Below are 26,889 nucleotides of genomic sequence, written 5' to 3'. Positions count from 1 at the left end.
GTCAACCAACATCAGGACATCTTTACCATTCATTTTAACCAATGACCTGGGTTTCTCTAGTCTCACTCCAGAGACCGCATTTATCACCTGGATGACCTGCACTCCACCTGCAAATTCGCCAATAGAATCATCCTCTTCACCCTCATTTTCATGCACGCTTCCCCCTGAGGCCGCTAATCGGCACCACTTAACCAAATGGCCTTGCATTCCACATTACCTATACTCTATATATACTGCTGTGCATTCTCAGGAGTTACCCAAATGTTGCACACACCCACATTTAAAACATCTTTTCTGCAGTGTCCCGGTGTCCCCCCTTCGAACATCATCAAAACGACCGTCACTCCTCAAAAATCCAGAATATTCCTGCTTTCCTCCACCGTTTCTGGGTCTGACTTGGTTGAACCTCACGTCACTGGGTTTCTTGTTTCTCTGTCTGCCACTTCTCCCTGCAGACACATCACTGACCCCAACAGAGCTTTTCTCCAAACTGACTCTTTCAGTCTCTGCACTAAGCTGTTTGATGCATAGTGCTGTATGCTCCACTTGCTTGGCAATCTCAATCGTCCTGTCTAGATTGTGATCTAATTCTTTACACAGCTCCTCCCTACACTTTATCATCAACTGGTCATGGATATGTTCGTTGTGACAATGTCCAAAGCTGCACTTTATCGCAAGTCCAAGAAGCGCAGTGACACAATCCTCAATGGTCTCTCTATTCTTTTGTTCTCTTGGCCAAAAGTGATATCTGGCCAGGATCTTGTTTTCCTTTACTTCGTAATGCTTTTCAGGTTGGTGATGCTAACTTCAAAACTGTTCCATGGTGTAGCATCTGCCGGCTGAGTGGGTTCCGGATGTCTCTTGAAGACATCTTGGTCCGCACTCCCCAAGAAGTGGTAAAGAAGAGCATCTTTCCTTTCAATGGAATAATTAGGTCCATAAACTGCTAATACATACTTAAAGCCTTCTTTCCACTCTCACCAACTTATGGAGTGGTTATCCAGGATGTGCAAGAAAGAATACAGGCGCAGGTATGCTGGCCATGGAGACCTTATTTGTTGAGGTACTAGACAAGCAGTACAGTAGTGGAAGGCCTCTTTAAATTACTCCTCCTACCTTCATCCAGATAAAACTTCACACGTGCCTCGTGGTGTTCCCTCTACCAGATTTGCCCTGGGAAACAGCCAGTCCATGCTTTCTGCCCTTCATTCCCTCTTTGTTGTAAACAGTGGGCCTCATTACAAGTCCATCACCTAGCTTGCTGGAAACACTGGGGCATTACAACCCCAGCGGTCCGGGAAATCAGGCACCGGTAAAATCTTGTTCCCCAACAGACTCTATGGGAGTGGGGAACACGGAAGCACCGGCACAGTTAATAACAGTGCTGGTGCTTCCGTGAAAGTCTGCCTACCGTGGCTGCTGTGTCCGGCAGGGTCAGATATGCCGGGCCCAGCAACTCCGGCAGGCAGACCCGTAGTGTGCCGGTCCGATAACAACAGTGCCGGTATGATTACCGACACTGTTGTTACCGGACCGGCACACTTGTAATGAGGACCATCGTCTCACAGGCATTGCCTTGACTACGCAGCCTGCTTACTAATGGCTGCCTCGCGTAGCGTCAGCTCTCAATGTGCTGCCTTGACAACGTGGTGTGCTACAAAGATGGCTACCTTGCGTAGCTTGAGGAATAGAGGTTATTCCTCGAAAGCGTACCCTTGTATGCTTGCGCGTCTATCGGGGCACTCTCCAAAAAGCACAGTGTACCCAGCATGCGTCGATGTAGGGCGAGGCACAGGGCGATGATGGTCGCAATATTACTGCGCTCTGCATCGGAAGTGCAGCATCCGCCTGCAGGTTCGTAAAATAAAACAGACTTTGGAAAAACAAAGTCTGCTTCTCCGCAGACAGTCCTCTCCACGTCACATAAAGTCACTCCGTGGAACACAGTGTCTACCGCTGTGCTCCCCTCCATAACACGCCTGTTAAGTTAATCTGCATCTGAAGAGCGCGTGTAATACTGGGTGTCTCCAACTTCAGCGGGCCTCGATGCACACGCAGGTGATCACTGCTGTCGTCGCTCGGCCACATCCCTGAAGAACAGCCTTCATCGCCAGTGAAAGGAATCCACACCATTCAGTTGAGCTTCAAAAGGTGATAACTTTATTTGAAGAGGTGTAGATATAGGGCTGCAGCTAACTCCAACAATGTTTTCATTTTAATCACAGTTCTTGCAGTTAAACCCCTGCACTCTAGAACCTTTCCAGGTTCCAACTTATGACAACATAATACACAAGGAAGGAATATGGGAGAAGGGATCGGTGAGTCCCCAACACAGGCAATAGGGAAACATTGTGTAGAATGTCACAACACTCCACCTCTTTCCAAACTGGTTTGGACCATTTTACTCAGCTCAATACTCTTGAATGGGATGACAGCATATACAGTTTAGGTCCTAGCAAACAGGCTGTACAGAACGTCTTCCCCAAATAGATGTACCCCCTACCGATGGAAACATACAAAAACAGTGCATGCAAAAAAGCAAGTGCAGTTGCCTGTGTAGCGGTCCACCATATTTCTGAGAGAAAGACATCTCTGAAACGCTACCAACTGAGTCGTTGCTTTAGTGGAGTGAGCATGTGACCTTTCAGGCATTGTCAGCTTAAACATCTACCACAGACAAGTGTGCAATTTGCAGGTTCAACATTCCACTTCCAGCAAGACCTTGTCCTCTAAATTACACCCCTCCCACTACAAAGCCACAAGTCTTGGTGCCCACCAAAAAGTGAATTGTTCCTATTAGGACTTGGTAAAATATACATGCATGTATACAGTTGGCTTAATAAATTTCACCCAACGGGTTACAATGCAGAAATGTTTACCTTTTTTCTTGCAAGTCTCTCTTGCATATTTTTTTGCATGATTTTTTCCCGTTCCAGTTTTTGCTTTTCAGCTTCTTCTAGAGCTTTGGCTTCAGCCTCTTCTCTCTATTAGTGAAACGTAAATAAGAACTATTACATCAAGAATATTCCAACTTAAAGATGAAAAACTGTAAACAAAATGTAATTCAAATGTATTTCATAGTATCCATTATACGTATGGTTTAAAAGTGCTTTCAATGTCTGTTTATTGATAGAAATGCCCATTCAATATATCAAATTGTAGTGGCATGAATTGTCTAGTAACCAGTTCAGAGAAATCAATGTAACTAGATAGTCCTGAAGAACATTGCCTCTTCATGTAGATCTAACATGTTGGTATCTTTCAGAAATGTGCATCTAAATAGGTACCCATAAGACAAGCTAGGTATCCTCAGTGTACTTTTTACAGTACAGCAGTAGTACAACAATTAATAGAGTAATTATAAGTTACTCACTGTAGTGACTTACGTACTTCTCTATAGTCCCCTTTCCTCCATACTATATCGGCGTCCCTCGCCAAGGGATGGGAACAGAACCTTATTAACCAGAAAAAAAGTCTTTACCTTTTAAATTTAATTGCGTACCGAGGCATGGCCCTGGGAGCGTGCGCTGTTAAGATGGATTTCTAAACTCTGACCTGGTCAGCAGACGTTTAGGAGGCCACACTCGGTTTAGTGAAACAGGGGAACCTTCTGGACAAGCCAGACCAATCTAGGTAGCTTGGCAGGCAGTCAAGACTAAGTCTCAGGAGGTGTGACCGTGATCGGAAGCCCACAATGAGGACACACGACAACGAACCACAAATTACTCTTAGACAAGTGTATATGAAAATAACAAAGTTATTCACCGTAGTGACTACCTTAACTCCTAGTCCATAGTCCCCTTTCCTCCATACTTTTGGGACATTCTGTCCTGTGGAACGGGATGGGAGCACTTTAGTAAAAAAGCATCAAATTGAAAAATGTGTCATCCTTCTCTTTACGCGGGGTAATGCACGCGGCAGTAACCCCGCCCTCCTTAGCTCCGCCCCGCGCATCGCCCTTCAGTCCTTTTCTATCGCCAGGTCTGAGACCATTTAAGCAATAATATAGGATACTTATTAGAGGAGACAGCGGGCAGGCGGGCGTATGGAGGAAAGGGGACTATGAACTAGGAGAAAGGTAGTCACTACGCTGAGTAACTTTGTTATACTCCTACGTCCCGTCCCCTTTCCCCCATACCTTTGGGAGATTAGCAAGCACTCGTCACAGGAAATACGGGTGGATGGAACCTCCTTACTGAAAACGGTTTTTAATAATAGCCTGACCGAATTAAGCATCGGTTCTGGAGGCCAAGTACAAGCAGTAATGCTTACCAAAAGCTGGTGGGAAAGCCCACGGAGCTGCTTTGGCTATAGTTCAATGCGCTTACAGAGCGACCAATAAATAGGAGGCAATGAGGGGAAAGCATAAGCTTTCATGTTGACCAACAAGCTGCAAAGAGGACCACCTCTGGTGAGCCCCATTGCTGGAAAAGGTTGGAGATGATATTGCTGTTCATCTTACACTCGTAACCGATGCCGACTGGCGACTGAATTAATCTGCGGTCACATTGAGGTGACCCGGGATGTGTGGAGCCTGGAGCCTAACAATACCCTGGATGGCCCAGCCCAAATTTGTATGACAAGATCCACAAGGAGAGGAGAGTCTGTGTTACCCTGCTTGTTGATGTAAAACCTCACTTTTAAAGGGGGGGGTATCCAAAATGACCGCCGTGGCCGGCGGAGGTTGGGACGCCATTATCACACACCAGGGGCAAACTGCATCATCAGCAAGTGGAGCAATAGTGTCCCCAGGGGCCTTGCATGCCATCCTAGCCTTGAAACAAGGAACCTCGGCAGAGCCAGTACTGGCAGATCTAGGGTGTTTTCTCAACACATCAGTGGCTTCCCCAGAATTAGCCTCTAGTGGAGGATCCTCAGCTGAGCCGGTACTGGAAGGTCTGTAGTACGAGACCGCCTTCCTTCGCCCTCTCAACAGAACTGGTATCACCACGGCCGGGCACGCGCGCGGAAAGGCTTAGGGATATACCTTTCTGCCAGGACCCTCAATTCTGTTTGTGACCGATTTAGCCCCAAGCAGGGGACCTCAGGTTTAACCCTGGTCTTATAGCCACCTCGAGAGGGGCCTCGAGCTAAGACTCGGTACAGTTAGCTCCAGAAGGGCGAACCCTGGTATCCAAAGCCACAGCAGAACTGGGGTCAGCCTTAGCCCCAAATGGGGAACCTTGGAAGAAGATCCGGTATTGGGAGACCGCTGCGGGCCCCTCAGAGGAGCTTCCGGTGTGTTTCGCTGAGTCGAGACCAAAAAGAGTACCCGAATCTGAAGTGTTCTGCTCCCACGGAGAACCGCCGATATTTCATATGCGGGCTCCAGAGAACCGCAGATATTCAATATGTGGGCTCCAAGTCAGAAGAACAAGTTACTCTCTTACCTGGTAACGTTCTTTCGATGGATGGTCCGACGACGTATTCCATATCTATGACAGTAATCACCACAGCTGTGCTGCTTCGAAAAATCTTTCGGCGTCTGCGTCCTGCGTCAATGACGTTGATACGCCGCCCTCGACGACCTCCTCCGACGACCAGCGTCACTGGATGTTATAAGTAGGACGCAAGACGCCCGAAGCCTCAGTTGTAGTTTTTTCCCAGAACGTGTGGCAGTTCTGCCAGTCTGACCACACAAAGCCTTGCGGAGACATAAGCTGAAATCGCATAAGAAATTCTGTAGCGGGAAAGACAGGGAGGGAGCGATATGGAATACGTCATTAGTAACAGCTTGTCCCAAACGCCTTGCAGCGTAACCAATAAAGAGTTGATCATCCACTCTGACCCGGTACATGCGTGAAATATAAAAGCTAAAAGCTCTCCTAGGATCCACCCTGTGGAGCCTCTCCTCTTCCTTACCAGGATGCGGAGGAGGATAAAATGCAGGAAGAATAACCTTCTGGCCTAAATGAAATTCCGACACCACCTTCGGAAGAAAGGAAGGACGAACTCCAAGGACAACCCTGTCCTTATGAAATACAGTGAAGGGTGGCTTAACTGAAAGTGCCTGCAACTCACTCACTCTGCGAGCGGAAGTGACCGCAACCAAAAATACAGTTTTAAGAGTTAACAGTCTCAAAGGGCAAGAATGCAAAGGCTCAAACGGAGCACCCATCAGAAACTTGAGGACAAGGTTCAAATCCCAACCGGGCACCTGTAAAGGTGACGGAGGGAACACATTAGTGAGCCCTTTTAGAAACTGAGAAATTAAAGGGATTTTAAAATAAGAACACTCTTCAGACGAGAGCTTAAATATGGACAGCGCCGCCAGGTAACCTTTAACGGTACCCACTTGCAAGCCCCTGTGGGCTAAAGAAAGCAAAAAAGACAGAACCACAGGAATGTCACATGAAAATGGATCCACATTCTTAACCCTGCACCAGTCGCAGAACTTTCTCCAACGGCAACGGTACAGGGACTTTGTTGCAGGCCTTCTGGCCGAAAGCAACACCTCCATCACGTCTTCAGGGAGGTCCCAATCCTTAAACCGCAACCTTTCAGAAACCAAGCGTGAAGGTTGAGGAATCTGACCTCTGGATGGAGAACCTGACCCCCCTCCCTTGAGAGCAGATCGTCTCGGTAGGGAAGACGACGTGGAGGGCAGATGGACAAGTCGAGAAGGTCCAGGTACCACGCCCTCCGGGCCCATGCCGGAGCAATGAGGATCATCTGGGAACCGAACCTCCGTAACCTCTGCAGTACTTGCGGGATGACAGGGACTGGAGGAAACGCGTACAGCAGTGGGAATGACCACTCCACCACGAACGCGTCTCCTAAGGCTCCTCTTGGAGGAAATTCCCGCGAGCAGAACCTTTCGCACTTCCGGTTGACACGGGAGGCGACGAGATCCACTTGAGGGGTCCCCTAAAGGGCGAAGATCTCCAGGAGAATCTCCTGAGCCAACACCCACTCGTGAGAGATCGCGCTCTGCCTGCTCAGAGCATCCGCCGTCTCGTTTTCGTCTCCGGCCAGATGAACTGCCGAGATCGGAACTTCCTGCTGGATTGCCCAGAACCAGAGCTGCATCGCCTCCCTGCACAGAGGAAGTGACCCTTCCCCCCCCCACCCCTTTTTGTTGAGGTAGTGCATGGCCACTGTGTTGTCCTACAGGATCAGGACATTCTGTCCTCGCACAGTCGGTAGAAAAGCCTTCAGGGCAAGCCTGACGGCCCTCAGCTCCAGCAGATCGATATGGAGTCTGGACACCGACGGAGACCAACGACCGCTGACTGTCAACTCGTTGGCATGAGCTCCCCATCCCGTGAGGGATGCGTCGTCACGATCGTCACCTCCGGCCAGGGTAGCCAAAATGGAGCCCCCTTCATCAGATTGCCTTCGACGGCCCACCACAGAAGGTCCTGGGCGACCGAGGGCGGCACCTGAACGGGGTCCAACATCCTGCCGGAGGACTGAGACCACTGGAGCATGAGTGACTATTGCAAAGATCTCATCCGCAACCTGGCCTCTGGCACCAGAAGAATGCAGGATGCCATGAGGCCGAGCAATCTCAAGAAATCGAACGCAGGGAGACTCTGGGCATGTTGAAACTTTAGCACCATCTGCTGAATGTGATGAGCCCTCACCTGGGGAGGAAAACACTGCCCCAGGGACGTGTCGAGCACTGCTCCGATGCACTGGAGCCTCTGAGTTAGCGTCAAGTGGGACTTCTTTAAGTTGAGGGAGAAGCCCATCTTGTGGAGGGAGTGGCAGGTGACGGACAGATGATCCAGGACTTGCTCAGGAGAGCGCGCCCTGATCAACCAATCGTCCAGGTAGGGGTAGACGTGAATCCCCCCTTTCCTGAGATGCACTGCCATCACTACCATGAGCTTGGTGAAGACCCTCAGGGCGGAGGTCAATCCGAACGGCAGGACCCGAAACTGAAAGTGCGAACCTCAGGTACTTCTTGTGCTTTGGATGGATCGGCACATGAGAAAAAGCGTCCTTGAGGTCGAGAGACACCAACCAGTCCTGAAATTGAAGGGCCTGGAGGACTTGAGAAAGAGTAACCATCTTGAACTTGTCCTTCCTAAGGAGTTTGTTCAAACTGCGCAAGTCCATGATGGGTCTCAATCCCCTGTCTTTCTTGGAAATCAAAAAATAAGGGTAATACCATTCCTTGTTCCTCTCCGCTACAGGCACCAGTTCTATGGCGCCTTTCTCCAGCAGGGCTTGAACCTCCTGCACAAGGAGCGGATCCGGACTCTTCAACGAGAGATTCCCCGGTGGATTGTCGTGAGGCCTCTGCCGGAAGGGAAGAAAGTAGCCGTGGGCTATGATCTCCAGAACCCACACATCTGAAGTAATGGCACGCCATTCGACAAGATGCTGCGCCTGCCTTCCCCCAACTGGCGAACCATGGGACATGGCCTCATGACTGAGCTTAAGTGGCTGCGGCGTTGCCTGAGGGCAAAGAGGCAACTGCCCGTGCGGCCTTGGCACCTCGAGTACCTTGCTTACCACCTTTGGCACTCCTACAGTGACCCCTTTGACTGGCAGCTCCTCTCGCTTTACCAAAGGATGAGTAATAACGAAAGGAACCTCCCCATCATTGCTGTCCCGTAGGACGAAAAGGTGGAGGTTGGCGAACTGCAGCGCCCAATGACTTTGCTGCAGCTTTGGAGGTCTGCAACCTCTCAAGGCTCTTGTCAGCCTTGCTGCCAAAAAGATGGACACCATCAAAGGGCATGTTGAGGAGCCAGGCCTTCACATCAGGAGCAAACCCTGACTTCTGCAACCACGCAAACCTGCGTATTACGGTGCTTGCCGCCATGGACCGGCTGACGCAATCTGCCATGTCCAAACCCGACACATGGCATCCTTGCCATCCTGGACCATAGCAAGAAAACCATCCTGTTCGTCCCCTTCGGGAATATGTTCAGCCGCTAAGGAAACACAGTTCCACAGAGTGTGCGTGAAACGTGACAAGGTACATACGGAGTTGGCAGCCTGAAGAGCCATACCCCCTGAAGAAAACACTTTCTTCGCCCAACCATCAAAACGCTGGTCGTCCCTATCAGGAGGGATGGTAGGATACGACACCTGCTTTGTTGGGGCCGTAGCCGCCTGCACCACCAAACTCTCCGGAGTGGGGTGTTTTGTCAAGTAGCAGGGGTCGCTTCTGGCTGGGTGGCAATTTCGCGGCAAAGACTTGCCCACTGCCGGGAGACTCTCTGGAGCAGTCCAAGCCGACGCCACCCTCCTCTGTAGAGACATATGGCATTCCAGTACCGAGTCAGTTGGTGGACCTTGGTCGAGGATATTCGTGAGGTCAACCTGAAGAAAATCCCCTGGGGGAGCAGACCACCCCAAGTACTCGGTGACCCTAGACATAAGGCGCCGGTACGAGGAGTCGGCTTAGGTGCCAGACTCAGGCCTACAAAACTCCAGCTCCGGAGAGGTGTCCAGACCACCTGCATCGTGCAGCGACTGACGCAGGTCCTCAATCTGACTATGTCCCAAGAGAATCTCATCTGGCACCGTATCAGGAACCATGTCATCATCAGAGCCCTCATCCACCTTCGAAATGTACTCAAGATGGTGGAAAGTGGGCACAGAATGGGGAACAAAGCCATGCTTCGCCTTGGCCAAAGCCTTTCTAGGGGGTTCCACCGTACCCCAGGGTACCCCTGTCGAAATAGCCTCGAAAGGCATCAAGTGAATCGGCGTCGATGCCGAACGCAGCGCGGACAGCATCGACAGTGCCGACACAGGCCTCGAGGGCGGAGCCCCGAGCGTGTCCTTCGACAGCCTGGGCGGCGATGGCGTCGACGACTTCCTCGAAGGCGGAGCCTCGAGAGAGTCCCTCGACGACCTCGGCACCACCGGCGTCGACGTCTTCTTCAAAGACATCACAGGTACACACTGTCTCGAGCACGTCGAGGACCAGGACCTGGAATGGGCATGACTGGAACGATTTCACTTGTCCGAGCGGGACCGTACTCGCGAACCGTGCCGACCACCCGAGCCTGAAGGCGTACGAGCGGTGTCTCTAGTCCGATCACGCCCGATCCCACTCGGAGGCGCGGACGGACCAGTGCCCTGCGATTTGAGAATCGCTAGCATTTTCTTACCGAAGGAAGCACATTCCTCCGGAGTCGCATGCTTGGTGGGATAAGCGACCCGCCGACGGGCGGAGTCCTCGGACGAGGACGGCGACCGATGACGGCGCTTCCGGGAGTGCCTCAAAGAGACAGAGGAGTGGCGGCAGCCACTCCGGGACCGAGACCCACTGGACGTCTGACGACGATGCTGAGAGTCGCCCCTCGAATCGTCCCTCGAAAGCCCCATGGACCTCGACTTCCGGGGCTTGGACACCTTACCGACCGACAGTTTCTTCTTGCGCTCCCGCAAGGCTTTGGACGTAAGTGACTAGCAGTCGACACAATCATCCGTGTCATGGCACCAGAGGCAGGCGTCGTGCGAGTCCGTCACCGACATCTTGGACCCGCAGTCCCCACACTTCTTGAAGCTCGGATGCAGGACGGAAGAAGAGGAAGACATCTCGAAAACGTCTCACAAACGAACAGGTTCGAAGAACCGAAAGAACAGAAACTCCAAAGAGTCGAGGCGCGCTGAGATCTCCGAAGCGAAAACGTTCGTGGAAAAAACGGAACTGAGGCTACAGGCGTTGTAGTCCTACTTATAACAACCAGTGACGTCGGCCGTCGGTGGAGGGCCTTGAGGGCGGCGTATCAACGTCATCAACGCAGGACACCGAAAGATTTTCCAAAGCAGCACAGCTGTGGTGATTACTGTCACAGATATGGAATACGTTGGAGGACCCAATCCCCTCAAATGTGCATTTACTCATCCTGGAAGACCACCGCACTGAGCCAACCGACCTTCCGAAGAGAGGACTTTATTTGGCAGGGCATGAACAACTTGAATTTCTCTCTGAAAAATCGAAGATAGTGTGCAGGCCAGCTTGGCAGAGCACTGTGAAGGGACCACAGTACTAGCCCCTCCCTTGGTCAATGGGGGAACAGGTTTCACCGCTCTGAGGTAAAGAGGTTTCTGCACCTCTGCTCTGAGGGAAGGCATCCCGATCTGTCGGAAGAGAGGCTTGAAAGGTGGGGTAGGAGGAAAGGGCAAGCAAAAACCCCCCTAAACGATGGACAAAGCCCACCAGTCTTCGGTGATGGTTTGCCACGTCTCCAGATGAGACGAGATTCGTCCTCCGACCGTAGTGTAGTGTGACCGACAAAATATCATTTGGTGATTTGTCGGCAGGGAGATTACCCGTCCCTGTAGAGGAGGCTGATGGCTGAGGGAAAAACCAACTACCTTGCCGCTGTCGTTTAAGGCAGGGCTACCAACAGGAGTTTCAGAATGGCGCGCAAGGCGACCCTGAAACCCCCTGATCCCCGAGAAGGACCCAGTCTGGGACTCTGACCTCTGTGTACAAGGGGCCTGAGCTGAAGCTGTCACCAGGACCGACAAACGGGTCTTTGTTGTCCACATAGCGTGGAAAAACTGCTCAGCCCCAAAAGGAACGCTCCCAGCACCAGTCGTCATGGAAGTTGGTGTGAGGGAGGTATCAAAAATGGCTGCCGTGGACCAAGGAGGTTGGGGCGCCATTTAGTAAACACCTGAAGAGAACTACGTCATAGGAGAAAATGAGGCAACTGTCCCCTCAGGGGAGTCAGGGGACTTAAGAAACACTTAGCCTTGAAACAAGGATTCTCGGCTGAGCCGGTGCTGGCAGATCTAGGATGTTTAGTGTACATCCTAGGAACTGACCCAGAATTAGCCTCCAAAGGAGGAACCTCGGCAGAGCCAGTACTGGAAGGCCTGTTGCTGATTACCTTCTTTGCCCCCTCGACAGAATCGGTACCACCACAACCCCGAGCGTGGGATGGTTGAGGAATGCACCCTACCGACAGGACCCTTAGAGGATCCCTCGACTCAGTCGGTACTGTATTTCGAGGAACCCTGGGTTTTACCCCGGGACATATCTCCCTCAAGAGGAGCCTCGAGCGATCGCTCGGTGTGACAAGCGCCAGAAACTGTGACCTCCGGGCGTACCCCGATATCAGTGTGGAAAGCTCCAGAAAAGGAGACCTCGGGCCGAACCCTGGTATCCAGAGCCAAAGACAAACTGAGCTGAACCTTAGTACCCAAACGGTGAGAACCACGTCCGGTTTTGGCAGGTCCTCGGAGGGACCCTCAGTGAACACTCTGGTGCACCTATTAGGCCCTCCCTCGGGGGATTCTCTGGTAACAGAGCTACACAAGCACCTTCCGCACATGGAATGCTCTGACCGAGCAGGGCTGCTCATCACTGTCCTCATCTGCTTAAGGCTCATCCCAACGAGGCGGGAACAGAAAACTGGTCCTCCACGCCTACCACCTCAGGTTTCAAAAGAAAACCTGAATCGGAGCAGCCGTGGTGGAACAGGAGTGAAAAAACACTTGAGATACGTCCATATAGGGTCAGAGTGCATGAGCATCTGAAACTTCCCAAAAAACTCATCCTCAGCCGAGGTGGTTGCCAGGACGGTCCACCACCGGCCGGGTCCACATAGATCAGTGGAGCAAAAATCAGGAGGGAGCGAGACAGTATGAGGCAGCATGAGGCAGCGGAGCCCGCGCACGCTGGTCAAAGAAGGGCAGAACGGGTTACTATTGCCGAAAGGAATGCTCCCAGCACCAGACATTGCGAACGTAGGTGTAAGGGAGGTATCCAAAATGGCCGCCGTAGGCCACGTAGGTTGGGCCGTCATTTTGTCACCACCTGAAGAGAACTCCGTCGCATGTGTAGCTGAGGCAATTGCCTCCTCAGGAGAGTCAGGGGACTTAAGTAACACTTTAGTGGGTGGTCTGGGATGTTTAGTATACATCTTCAAACCAGTCTCAAAATTAGCCTGAAACGAAGGAACCTCAGAAAAACCAGAACCAGAGTGAACGCGATGTGTGACCCCCCCCCTCTTTGCCGCCTCGACAGAACCGGTACCACCACAACCCTGAGCGTTGGACTGTTGAGGACAATACCTCACCGACAAGACCCTAAGAGAAGGCCTCTCAGATCTGTAGATATAGACTTTAGCCTCCACAAGTGGAACCTCAGGTTTCAACCTGGTTACAGCGAGGAAAGCTCCAGAAACTGAGACCTCAGGGTGAACCCTGGTATCCCAGCACCCAGCCTAACTGGGCTTAACTTTAGCACTGTGATGGTGAAACTCGGAACAATGTCTGGTACTGACAGGTACGTCAGAACCCTCGGAGGAATCTCCAGTACGCCTGCTAGGCCCTTGGGGCACCTCAGGGGAAACCCCGGTTACAGAGCTACAAGAAAGGCCCTTAAAGTACTCCCTCATGGGGTCAGAGTGCATAAGTCTCTGAAACATCCCAAGAAAGGCATTCTCTGACGAAGAGGCTGCCAGGAAGCGAGACCAAATGAGGTAATGGCATCCGAGCGCACCAGTCATAGGAAGGGCAACAGATTCACACTGTCGCGTGGAAAAGGTTGTCCACCGAAAAGAAGATTCCCAGCACCCGCCATCGATAACGTGGGTGTAAGGGAAGAATACAAAATGCCCACCGTAGACCACGCGGGAAGGCCTGCCATTTTGTGAACATCTGAGGAGAACTGCGTCACATGTGTAGATAAGGCAGTTGACTCCACAGACTGGTCACGGGACTTGACTGAAATGTTAGCGTTGACACAAGGATCCTCGGCAGAGCTGGTACTATGGGGCCTTGGATGTTTACTGGACATCCTGTCCCTTGAATTAGCCTCCAAAGGAGGAACCTCAGCAATGCCTGCCGGTAACAAAGGAGTTACAGTCGATGACCTCTCCCTGTACCCCCTCAACAGAACCGGTGACACCGCGAGCGCGGGAAAGTTGAGGAATCCACCTCACAGACAAGGTCTTAACAGATCTCTCAGTTCTGTTGGTACACACCTTAGCCTCATTAAGAGGAACCTCGGAACAGAGTCCGGTCTTAATAGCTCACTCGAGAGGGGCCTCGAACCGTGGTTCGGTACAGAAAGCCTCAACTGAGGCCTCAGGATGCACCCCAGTGTCTGTGTGCAAATCTCCTGACAAGGAGACCTCAGAGGGAACTCCAGTACCCAACGCCTCAGCACGACTATGCTGGCTATTAGCACCTGATCAGTGAATCTCAGATCGTGATCCGGTATAGGCAGGACCCTCGCGGAAGCCCTCTGAGAAAATCCCTGGTACGCCTATTAGGCATGAGCGGCATCTCAGGGGAAACCCTGGTAGCAGAGCTTTTGAAGCCTCTCCCGGACCTGGAGGACCCAGGGAAGGAGCCCCACGGCCGGGGTGCCCTGAAAAATAAGGAACTTACCGGGCGTCTTTTTCTCTGTCGAACAGCTGAAAATGCGATGGAGCAACAGTCTGGAAGATCTCCTCCCACCGACGAAGACAACGCTGAAGTGCCTGGACTGAAAGGGACTCGCAGTAGAAACACGAGTCCCATCGGTGATCCGGTCCCAGACACTCCAAACAGAGAGAATGGGGATCCACCCTAGCGAATCGACGTTCGCAAGAGGAACAAGTAGCAAATGCCAAATGATCCGGCATAGACAGAGGACTGCGTGATTGCAGAACTTGCGCAGGAGAGAAGGACAACAGTGGGGAAGAAACCTTCAAGTAGCCAGAAAGCGCCCATCGACCCTCCCGAGTGAATGTCAGAGATGGGGAGGAGCAAGAGGCGGCGTTGGCAATGGTCTGGACTGCTGCATGAATAGAATGGAAGAAAACCAATTAACACAACTGGTGAGTTATCGGAGGCAACAAAAGTCTGGTTTGTGTTAAAAGCAAAAATAACGAATCTGAAAGTTGCGCGTGTTCCGATAAAACGCGAATGGAAAGGACAATTGTTAAATTGTAAAAGGAAAGGATACAAAGAGCGTTCCTGCTAGGTGAAGTCGCACATTTGAAAGTCTCTGTAAAATGTTATGAGAGTTGAAAGATATTACAGCGGGAACATAAGGAAAGAAAGTAACCACAACAAGGAAAGAAAGTTGAATAAGAGGAAAGCGAAGTATGTGACTTTGTATATGCCAAGAAGGCAAACTATATGAACTTTGGAAAAGTGAATTAACAGAGGATTGATGACAAGGCAGGCAAAGCCTAGGGAAGTGATTCAACTACCAGATGTTTGAAGCCCAAGACTGAACTGTTGAATTGTACCAGTAAGCCAAAGTGTGCAAGACTGAGAACTGTGCCATCCACCTATCCTTTTTAAGAAACTCTCTAAAACTTGTGGGGCTAAACATGGGGAAAGGAGTTGTTACTGAAGCCATTTTGGCATTCCTTTTGTATTCCAGTAGCACATTTTGAGAAGGAGGGTTTTCTTAGTATATGCCTTTTTATTTGACCAGACTGACTTAGACGTGTTTGTTATTTGTTTAATGGAGAGTACTCCCATTCTAGAGTTAGAGCCAGTTAGGAATTCTACAAACCCAACAAAATTATTAAATAAAGGTTTTCGAAACTTGAATCCATTGTGTTTGTGTCTACTACTCGAAACCATGCCTTCCTTACAGTTAGGAAAGAAAGTTGGTAGTACGATCTCCTCGTTGAGATGAAAAGAAGACACCACCTTCGGGAGAAACGCAGGGTGGGTGATGAGCACCACTGTCTCCATGGAACGTGGTATAGGGTTCCGATGCCACGAGGGCCTGAACTTCGCTAACTCTATGCGCTGATGTAAGGCCCACTAGCAGCACTGTTTTGATCATGATCAATCTGACGGACACAATGGGCTCAAATGGTTCATGCGCCATGGAACTTAGAACCACGTTGAGATCCCAAATTGGGTGTAGTCATTTGATAGAGGGGGTACACAACCTTGTCAGCCCTGTCAGATGCCTCTTGACCACCGGGTTGGAGGTGAAGAAAGATCTGTTCTCAGAATTTCTGTATGCCCCTGTACCCACCCAGTAGGTAGGGCATTGTCACAACTTTTACGCAATTTTGGAAAAGGATACAGATCGTTAAAGGATACAAGGTCAGCATCCGCTTTTGGAACCCCTTCACTCTGGGACGTCCTGGACTATCACCAAGATGGTTCTGGGATATCTTGAATGCGAGGTTTGCACAAGACTTTCCCCCCAAGAGCGCAGCCTGTAGAAAGTATACCAACTAACAGGCCAGGGGCTTAAGTGGAAAGGCAGGAGCAGCGACAACAGAGCTAAGGGAACAAAGAAAAGGATAGTTCAAGATAGCAGCCAAGTACGAAAATACAGCACTTGTTCCTTCCCCCGTACTTGCCCCCTCTTACCTGCTTAGTAAGATAGGAAGTCCCGTAACCTGAGAGAGTGTAGTAGGAAGTTGACGTGATGATAGAAAATGGAAGTTCCAGTTGAAGGAAGTCTGTGCAAAGGTCCACCTAACCGAAACGGCAAGTGTCCAAAATAATCCCCAAGTGTATTCAGCAGAGCGTCCCCAAGTGTAACCAATCCAGGGAGTGACCACCAGAAACAGCACAGCGTCCGTTTGGTCACTTCAGTATGTAGAGCGTTGTCTTCTTGTGCGGCGGGCAGCGCCGTGGATCTGTCTTTGTATATTTTCTGTGCAATAGTTGAAAGGGAAGGGAAGCAGGAAACTCGTGCAATAGTGATGGCACAACAGAGGGAAGGAAAACGTGCGTGGAAGTCTTTAACAGAGAATAGCACTGAGGGTCTTTTATTCTTGTATAAATCCGAATACCATAACATACGGGAGCAGGCGGAGAACAAATCCGAAATGGAAGCCAAGTGTTCGTTAACCAGGGGAAACAACCGAGGGAGCCAGGAGCCAGAAATTGAAGGAAAAGACGTTCAGAATAGTCCTTGATACAAAGCCGGGTCAGGAATCAAACAGGAATCAGAGTAACAGTTAGATCGAGTACTCAAACTGAATAGTCAGTTTTAGGAGCACCCGTTACAGGGACACGCCACACTAAGTACTGGAATCAGTTTCAGAACGCGAGGCACGTTGCGGGCGTTTCACGTGACCGCGAGCAGATGGAATTCTGGACCTTGTAGTGCAGCGGATTCCGTGAGCTGGTAACAGTCTCCAGGGCAGTTTCCACCGGGAAGTATATACCCGCGAGTGTCCAGAAACAGGAATGCGGGGCATGACAGGCATACGTCAACCTGAATCCCTGACTTTTCCAAATGTGCTGAGAATGATAGCACCGGATCCAGTTTGCACGACAAGGGGTTTACACCCCTTTGCTTGGCCCAGAAGTAAAACCTGGTTGCTCCTGTATTGTTTCCTGGTGGAGCCGCCCCTGACTTTCTGAATAATCTTCAGGTTGTCCTGAGACAGATGAAGGTGCTGCAGGGTTACGTGCTCAGGAACCAGGCCGTTAGGGCAAATAACTCCGGAGAGGGATGAACCACTATCCCCCATGTGGGGAAAGAAGAGGCATTCCCTCCACTGGGAGAGTTATCGGGCCCTACACTGAGAACTGCATGAAGTCCGAAAACCATGGCCTGGCCGGCCACTGTGGTGCTGTCAGGATTAGGCGCAGCTGAGAAGTTTCTTTGAACTTGCAGATGACCCTGTGGATTAACGGGGTCGGTGGTAATGCGCAGGCCCACATCTCGTTCCATTGAAGATGTAAGGCATCCCCCAGCGAGCCTGTGCCCTGGCCCAGCCACAAGGAGTACTGGTGGCATCGCCGGTTTTGCTCCGTGGCAGAAAGGTCTATCTGGGGCTGGCCCCACCTCCAGAAAACCTCCCACGGGACCTGTTTGTCCAGCTGACACTCGTAGTTGTTTGCTCCAAATCTGCTGAGTGTATCTGCCTCCAGGTTGGATTCTCCAGTAAGGTGTATTGCAAAAAGACATGTTGTGGGCCATACCCAATTCCCATATCTCAATGGTGAGCCTGCACAGGGGAGGAGATCTGGTGCCCCCTTGTTTGTTGATATAGTACATGCAAGTGAAGCTGTCCGTCTGAATGCAGACTATTTTGCTCTTGATTACTTAAGAAGGCCCCGAGAGCCAGTTGTATGGCCTCGAGGAAGTTGATGGGACTCTTTTGGTCGTCCTGTGTCCATATGCCATGTACACTGTGGTCACCCACTGTGCCCCCCCCACCCGTCCAGGGAGGAGTCCTTTGAGATAGTACAATTTGGCAGAGGATACCTGACCGGTCTGTCTGCCATAAAATTGGTAGCTTGCCTTCACCAAATCAAATACTGGTGGAGTTCTGCCAGGATGGAGACTGATGCTGCTTGGGAAACTGTCTCCTGGATCCAGGAGTTGGAGAAGTGTAACTGCACTGTCCTCATTTTTTAAGCCTCATATGTGGCACCGCCAGCAGGCATGCTGTCATAATTCCCAACAGATGCTGGTACCACCAGGCCGAGGTTAATGCCCTGCTGCGAAAATGCCCCGTAGCCGAATTTATAGTTGCCACCTTCTCTGTGGTGGGGAAAATCCTCTGCTCCCTGGTATCCCACAACAGACCCAGGAAGACCAAGGCTTGGGTAGGCTGGAGCTGCGACTTTTTTGTGGTCGATGGAAATCCCCAGTTGGTAAAGCATATCCATAAGTCTGGAGGTCGCATTCTGAACCTCCCCCTGGGATTCGGCCCGGACCAACCAGTCATCGAGATATGGATATACATGGTGGCCCTCCGACCTGACCAATGCATCCACTGCATTCATGAGTCTTGTGAAAACCTGTGGGACCGAATTGAGCCAGAATGGGAGGACCTTGTACTGAAAATGGGAGCCCATCACTCTGAACCAAAGGAAGGAGCGGTGGAGTTGCCATATTGGTACGTGTAAGTATGCATCCTTCAAGTCCAGGGAGCACATCCAGTCTCCCCCATACAGAGACTCCGGTATCAGAGCTGGTGTAACCATCTTGAACCTTTGCAGAGGTAAGTATAGTTTTAAAAAAAGGATAAATCGAGACCCACTCGCAGGCCTGGTGGTTCTTCTCCATTGCGAAAATCCACAAGTAGAACCTGAAGCGAGGGGAACTTCCTCCACTGCCTCACTTAGTACAAGTAAGCTGATCTCTGCAAGGAGAGCTGGTGTCCCGTTCTGAGGGAGTGCAGGGGAGCAAGGAGAGTTTGGAGGGAGGGGAAGACTGAAACCGTGGGAGACCACTAATAGGATCCACTGATCTGCAAAAAGAGTCTGCCAGGACTAAATGTGGACCGCAGGGCCGCCCCCCACCAGAGAACTGTGGTCTTTGATGAGGCTGCCATTGCTCCTTTCTCTATTAGGCAGGTGCCTGAGAAGGGGACTGCAGAAGCCTTTGTGTAATGACTTTGTTGCTTGCGCCTGTTGTGGGTGGGGGACCCGTCAGGCTGCACAGCCTTCCGGTCCTGGAAGCCCTTGAATCCACCAAACGTCCTTCCGCTGTCGGAACGGGTTTGCCCCTGTCCGAATATCCTGGATGTAGGCTTTGTTAGTATAGCCAAAGACCTGGCGGTCTGGGAACTGTTTCTTCTTGTCCAGTTCCTCATCTGTGGATGAATAGAACAGACCCCTCCTCCCCCTTCAAACAGGAGATACAGGATGCGGTCTTGGATGTCAGCGTTAAATTTGGTGGCTTTTAGCCATGCTGTCCTCATGTCAGTGGCCACGCAGATGGCCCGGCTGGCCGTGTCAATATGACCCACAGATGACTCCATTAGGTCCTGCGCCACCATCTTGACTTCGGCCAAACCAGCCTTGAAGGACGCATACCTATGAAATGGCAGTCCGGGAGGAAATCTGCAATCTCCGTACATAGTTTCTGATTTGCAGCGACCAACATAGCGTCTGCGTTGTTTTGCCACAGATGGAAGTCGACGTTGGAGTAGAACACCTTTGCATAAGCCTACGGCACCTTCTCTTCCTTGTCTAATAAGGCAGATGTAGATGAGGACGATGCGGACGTTTGGGGTTTGGCGTACATAAAAGCCGCTGCTATCACCAATGAATGAGGCTGAGAGTGAACCGATAAGAGGTAAGTATCCCCCTCCGCTTGCCTATACTTTGCATCAAGTCTTTTGATGGTGGGCTGCATTGATTGCGGCTTGGACCAGCCCTTTTTTGCCAGGGCTTCAACATCTGTTTGGAGCAAAATGCCCGATTTAGTGTCTGATCTAATGTTAGGACCTCTGACAGGACCCCTGCCGCTGGCTGTTCCTTCTGAGGCTGAGGGATGCCAAGGTACTCTGCCAATCCAGCTAGCCGGTTGTAGAAACACCTTGCTGTAGAAAAGGTGTCCGGGGGGTCTTCCACGTCAGTGTCTGCCTGATCAGCGACACCCTGGCGGTCCGTAGGATCTGCAGGTCGTGTCGCCGATGCCAAAGTGGTCTGTGGGGCCGCAGGTGGCGGGGGCAGCACTGTGATGCTAAGCTGCGTGGGCGATGGTGATTGAGCAGGCGGGACCGTCTGCAGCTGCACTGGAGCCAAAGGTTGTGCGGGCATGGGTGGAAGCATCTCCTTAATGACCTTCAGGATGCTACCCATTTGAGGAGACTTCATCGACATGAGGAATTTGTCAAGAATTTGTCAAAAAATCGTTCCTCGCATGCTGGGGATGTGTGCTCCTGCACGGACGCATAGTACTGCGGTCTGTTAAGGATTCTAATCGGGCGTCACACACCAGGACTCTTGCCACTGGCCTAGGATGCAGCACACAATTAAAACACTTTTACTTTATTTCCTAATGAATTCAGATTGAGCTGGCACCCAACCAGTCTCACATCCCCTTTTACAAATACCCCGTGTCACAATGGACCATGAACCAGGCCGGTGGATAGTAATACAATATTTATTTATTTTGAAAATCCAACTGAAATCACACAATTTTAATATTGGGCAGCAATCACCAGTGGGGTGAGAACACTGTAAAATGATAGAATACACTTAGTTTTTCAAATATAACATACCCAAAGCACAAATGAATGGGAGCAATTTTACTTTTCGGGTAGATAGCACCCCAGTTAAGATTCCCCCCTGCAACGCTCCCTCCAGATTAACGTTGGGTGGATAGAAAGGAGTAGCAAGGAGTCAGGTATACACAAAATGGGAGGCATTTAAAAACCTTTGCAATTGCACAAAATAGCACTCGGAATTAGTAATATTTGTTTTACCTGTGTGGTTGAATAAATGAGGTAACGATGAGTATAGCACTATCACAGATGTAAGAACACTAGCAGACTACAAGTGATGCCCTAACAATGGGCATACAATTCATAAAATCAACTTGAAAGTGAAAAACACAGTGCAGCCAAATCACGCATAGAAATTGCATTTGCTGATTTACACAGGTTTAAATGTCAAAACAGTTTGAAAAACGGGTGAAATAGACAAAATCGGAATGCGTTTTTTAGGCTGAGTGACAGATGCAAATCACAGGGATAATATGAAAGTGTAAAGGGAACTCTAGATGAATGACTGGATGCGATTCTTAACAGGAAAGGAAATTCAGTTTTAAAAATAAAAGCAGTTGATGTAGAAAATCGGTTTAAAAAGGAAAAGACAAGTCTTACAGAAACTATATTTTAGTGGCTAGAAAAGAGACGCCGCCCGCGACACAGGTTACTTTGCAAGTGCAACCCCTTCGCGCCATGTGTCTCTTTATGTGCGAATTAATTAGTTTAATCAAAATAGTCCCAAGACTTATACAAGACAGAAACGAGTGGAAGAATGACGCTAACATTTGGAGATCAAGGACAGGATGCACAGAGGATTCAGACAGTTTAAAGTATTTCGGCTAAGGTAGTTATGGGATTCCTATGGGATGGAACCTAATACAAGGTACAGAGCAAGGGATGCAGTTTGTGGTTGTTGGGGAAGGGAAATACTCACAATAAGCAAGCACTTGAATGGGGTATTTTGGACAGTGTACCGGGTTTCTGGACAGCAAGGAAATATCTGGTCACTGGTCACAGCGGAAAGCTCTCCCAAAAGATAACAGCTGGGCAAAGTTCTGGTCACGGCCCAGCGGCACCTCAGCTGGATAGAGCAGATAGCAGGGCAAGCAGGCAGCACTGGATAATTCCAATGAGGATTCAGCCACCTTTCCGCTTTCTCCCCGAGTTATTGGGATTTTCAGTGGTGTTTCTCTGGATTAATGGTCCTGCCTGGATAGGGTCAGCTATGCTCTGGCCTGGCAGTGGAATCTGGACTCTTGCAGAGTGAAGAGGGAATATCTGGATGCACAGGAGCTGGAAAATTCAGAAAAGAGTGCGTCTTGTCTCCGTGAGACTCTACCTTGTATAAGGCGGATGACATCACAAGATTATACTATGGGGCCGGCTTTGGCTGGACATGCCGCTAACAACTGGATAGGTCAGCCTATGTATGTCGCCTCCTCCCTAGAAGCAGATTGGACTGAAGGAGGGGACTCAGTTTTATGGGGTGTGTTTTTATGAAGTACAGAGCCATCCCACAATCACTTTTGTCAAAATCAGTTATGACACAAAAACACACCTTTTTACAGTTATGGCACATTTGAAACTCCCATAGGCATATTTCATATTTCACACAGAGCATGGCATTCCAACTCCCAAGTTTATACAGTATCATTTAGCCCTCCTAATAATCTTTTGCAATTTTTGGTGGGAAATAGTTCACTTAAAATTCTACAATTTTATATATGTGTACCTATTATCACAGAGCATGTTTGCATTAAATTTCAAAGTTATACCATGTACACTTTTCCCACGAATTACATTTTTCTGCCGTTTGCGTCCCATACATGCTAGGGAAAGCCACAAAAATTACATTTAAACTGTTAAACTTTTGCATTCCAGTGTTTTCCGGTTGCAGAAATAAAAGTCTTAAAGTTTATTAATTCAGAACAGTCTTTTGCCCCAAATGGCCAGCATTGTATTCCAAATAAGGGTGTTAGGCAGAATCCTGTGCAGTTCTCTTGGGGAACACTGCAAAAAGATTAAGACTACAGGAGTAAGCAGTAAACCCAATTGGTAGCAGTCTGTACCACCCATATTTACCTGGTAGCTGTGGCTGAGCAGTCAGACTTCTCTCAAGAAGAGTAAGGCAGTATATAGAGTATACACAATAGGGCTAGAAACACAGTAGAGCAAACAAACACTGACCACAGATTTGTATAAAAAAGTATATAATTATTTATTTAAAACACCCTTTAGGCAATATACTAGCACTCTAAATCAAAAGCAAGTTGAAACACAGTCAGGTAAATTACACACACCTCCCTTGAGAACTATTAGACAAGTCAGAGTTAAAACCACGATTTGTTAAAAAAGATGTGAGCGCATAACCTAGATGGCACTCCAATAGTTGGGTCCTGTTTTAGTTCTATGCTCTGCCTTTTTCTCTCCCTTTGACCTAACACTTTTAGGAGTTCTCGGCAAGGGAAAAAGGCAGTATACACTGTAGAGCCAAAGTTCATAGGCCAGGCCCACTTTAAATGGAGCAAAGTGAAATGTGCCCAGGATCACACGGTTTAAAATGCACTAAAAGTCTTTGCAGAATGTTCAAAAGAGGTTGCGGTGATTCATGAAGGTAAAGTTAGAAGGTCTGGGGCCAACCCAGTTGGAAAGCCAAGGATTTAAGGGTCACCTTGGGCAAACCGAAGAAAGGGAGGCCAGGCAGGACACAGTACCTTTAAGAGAGAGGAAGCTCCAGCGGTGGCAGTTGTTCATGGCAGTGGTTGCAGTTCGTTGTTTCAACCAGGGGAAGAGAGGATCTCGTTGAGGAGGAAATGTGGAGTCGTTGCACTGCACACGGATGAAACCAGCCGTGGCGTTCGTCGATAAAAGGTGCGTTCCTTTTATTCGCTGTCAAAGTGGTGAAGCTTGGCTATCCGGCCGACGGGGTGCTTGGCACGGGCGATTCGACCAAGAGACGTATTTGGAAGGCGAAAAGGGCAAACTGGTTGGTCCCACCAGCTCAGAGGAAGAAGACTCGTCCAGCAGAAGATCTTCTCTTGTCGTTGGGAAAGTGGTGAGTTCGTTGCAGCAGGGCTCCACCGGTGGTGTCGTCGTTGCAGATGGCTCAGCTTCTTCCCTCTTCGGATTCTTAGGTCCTGTGGCGACTTCTGAAGTTCCAGTCCCAAAGGCCCTGCTTTTATGCAGAAAAACTCTCAACAGCCTAGCTGTCACTCACACATGCTAAGTGGTGAGCCGGGCAGTTCACTGGCCCAATCAGAACAGAGTGCGACTTGAGTTGCTAAGGCAACGCAGTCCAGGGTGCCAATTCCCCTCCCCACCCATCCTGTGGAACCCAGACAGAGTGGCACCATTTGGAGGGCTTCTGTGGCGAAGCCCGCCAAAAAGTTGAACAAAGGGCTTGACCATGGTCAGAGTTACAGAGACGGACACGAACGCCATTTTAGAAAAGAGTTCTGGCAAAAAGACCCAACCGTTGATTTAATATTAAATACATAAACCGGCGGTATCGTTAACATTGCACCAAAAAGTGGTGCGTTTAAAATCAATGGGAAACCCCATAGAGAATATTCCGGTGGAATATTTTGCATGGTAACCACTGCCACCAGCCAGAAACTCGGCAAGGGGGGACTGGACAGTGCCCCCTGAAAACAGACCCAGGGGCAATATAATTAACCCCTTCCAGTACTTCCGCAATAGGATGGTTTGTACTGGTTCTGTTCACAATTTAAGACTAGTAAAGTCAATGGTGACTTTACATGCCCTGGGAGACAGTAGTCAGTCCCAGGGTATGGAGTCTATGTTTGGGGGTCACTATGACACCCCTGTGTTATTGCACTGAGGGTGCTGTGTAACACATACACAAAAACAGATGATACCCTATGGAGTAAAAGACCCCATAGCCCAAAATCACACAAATAGCCATAGACATACCTCAAATCATGCCTAAGAGTGGGAGAAAAAGAGTCTCACTTTTAGCAGGAGAAAAAAAAATCAAAAAAAAATCCAGCAAAGCTGCTGGGGGACTCACTAGGTTTGGGATATTAGCCTTATAAGAGAATTCTCCCTAACAAAGGGCATACTTCCCAATGCTGCTCTGGAGTTGCCTTTGAAGCTCTGCAGTTTAAGCTGAGGGGAGGTGCTGCTAAAAAAGTCACAACTCAGTGTCCCAGAAATCCATTACATCAGGCTGGAGCACTGCCACAGAGTCTGATCGGGGTGTGAGATGCATCACCCTTGCCTATTCATATGCCCCAGATGCTGGTGCATTTGGGGGGCGGTAGATTCTGCAGTCCTTTGAAGCCAGGGCTGTCCTTCTGGTTTCAAAGTAACTATTTTTTTCTTTCCTGAACCAGAAAGCAAGACTGTCGGGATGAAACATCCTATATATGTTTTCAAACAAATCCCAATCATATTCCTATCCAAGGATGGGGCCTTAATTCAACATTTCACTTTTAAACAGATATTTTCTTGTTTGTAAAAAACACCAATTACCACGTGGTTCATTTTCCTTTGCTGTCACTTTCAAATCCTGTTTTTCCTGGTATCTTTATTCTGAGCATTTCCATGGCCATAGTCAATTTCTACTACACAGGAATCTGTTCAAAGCAAGGGTCCAATGAAACTGCCATGAGCAAAGAGAGAGAAAGCTTCTTATGAAGGGTTGATCTGTGTAATTTTGTTGCAAAAAGGAAAGTGTTTTGCCTACGGCTTGAAGTGAAGTTTCTTTGTTATTTCACAGATCTTGCCTGACACAGCCTGTCATTCTATGAGAAATGCCCCCTTTTTGCTGGAGCACAACCTGAATATGGAGGGACCTAGCTGGGTCTCACTGGATCAGAACTGTGTACTGTTTAACAGAGGGAAAAAGAGCACAGTCATTTTAATAGGCAGAATATTTTCTTTCTCAGTGAAAAAGTTTTCAGCTGGCAGCATAGCAGTGCATTCTTTTCTTTGGTACAATTGAAGAAAATACTGGCAGAAATTCTCGGGGTGTTTTGTGTTTCATCTTGCCCCATGTGTGGCTGGTAAGACGGCGCAGCCATCATTTTGGCGACTGCAAAGCGTAGCTTTAATGCAAGGTAATAGTGCTCAACAGAGCCAGAGCAGCCATTCTGCTGGTGACTGCTGAGATGTAGTTTGGTAAAGTAGGGGCGTTCTGCTGGGCTGGTCAATGTACCCCACAGGTCAGCCCGGAACTCATTCACTCGCAGAAGTGCTGGCAGCCTGAAAAATAACTACATACAGAGTCGAGCAGTCTGTGGAGAAAGCAGGTTGTGCAGTCTGGAGGAGTATCTTTTGGCTTTCCATTTATTTTTTTAGGCGTGACTCTGAAAAGCTGACTCGCACCGCGGAACGCTCGCTCTCTGTGGACGGTGGAGCAGCGAGGTGCAACGCTGCCAAGGTCAACATACTGTCAGTTACAAGGAGAGAAATGAGCTCTCGAGAAAAGCCCAAGACAGCTACCTCTCCAAAATCAAGGGCACAATGCAGACATCAGAATCCAGACTTAAATTCGACTGAAGTGTCGCCTTTGTCTGCCCAAGTAAGTCAGCCGCCTGTGTCATCTTTACGCTGCAATACTGGTAACGCTGGTAACGCTATGAGCGTGGAAAGCGAGGCATTGGAGGCATGTGCAGTGCTGTCAGATGCGCGACTGTATGCCTCCTCCTTTGCTGCATCCGCTGTTTGCACTGAGCCCCTTGAGTGGAGCTCCAAAAGTGAAACTGAAAAAAATGGAGTCCCGCTAACATCAGCAAAATGTGTTAATTCACATAAAGTGCTAAACTGTCCACACGTGTGTTCTCAGCCCCATGCTCGGTGCAACCTATACGAAACAATATCATGTGGCGAAAGAACCGAGGGGTGGAACGAAGGAGGGGGGCTTGGGAGAGTCAGAGGGGTGTGTGTGTGCCCGCCAGCCCCCTGGTTAATCTTGGAAGCCAGTGTGAGCGTACAATGTCCCGACGTTACGAGTACTAGCCTGGCGAGTACTAAATGAGCATGGAAAAATGCTACTAGTTGCTCTCCGGAT

At 49.6% G+C, this 26,889-nt stretch overlaps 1 protein-coding gene across 11 annotated transcripts in view; it reads right to left on the bottom strand.

The window, feature by feature from the left end:
* The window catches only part of MAP7D3 (MAP7 domain containing 3), a 1,453,570-nt gene that overhangs the window by 298,974 nt on the left and 1,127,707 nt on the right, over positions 1-26,889 (bottom strand). For all 11 annotated transcript variants that reach the window (XM_069612805.1, XM_069612807.1, XM_069612812.1 and 8 more), the window contains one exon: positions 2,880-2,984. In XM_069612805.1, coding sequence (XP_069468906.1) covers positions 2,880-2,984 — 105 coding nt within the window. The remainder of the gene's footprint in view (positions 1-2,879; positions 2,985-26,889) is intronic.

This window comes from Ambystoma mexicanum, chromosome 5p (assembly GCF_040938575.1).
Source record: "Ambystoma mexicanum isolate Mex_15411 chromosome 5p, UKY_AmexF1_1, whole genome shotgun sequence".
In the NCBI taxonomy this organism is placed as follows: domain Eukaryota; kingdom Metazoa; phylum Chordata; class Amphibia; order Caudata; family Ambystomatidae; genus Ambystoma; species Ambystoma mexicanum.
This window is presented reverse-complemented; position numbering and strand designations above follow the sequence as displayed.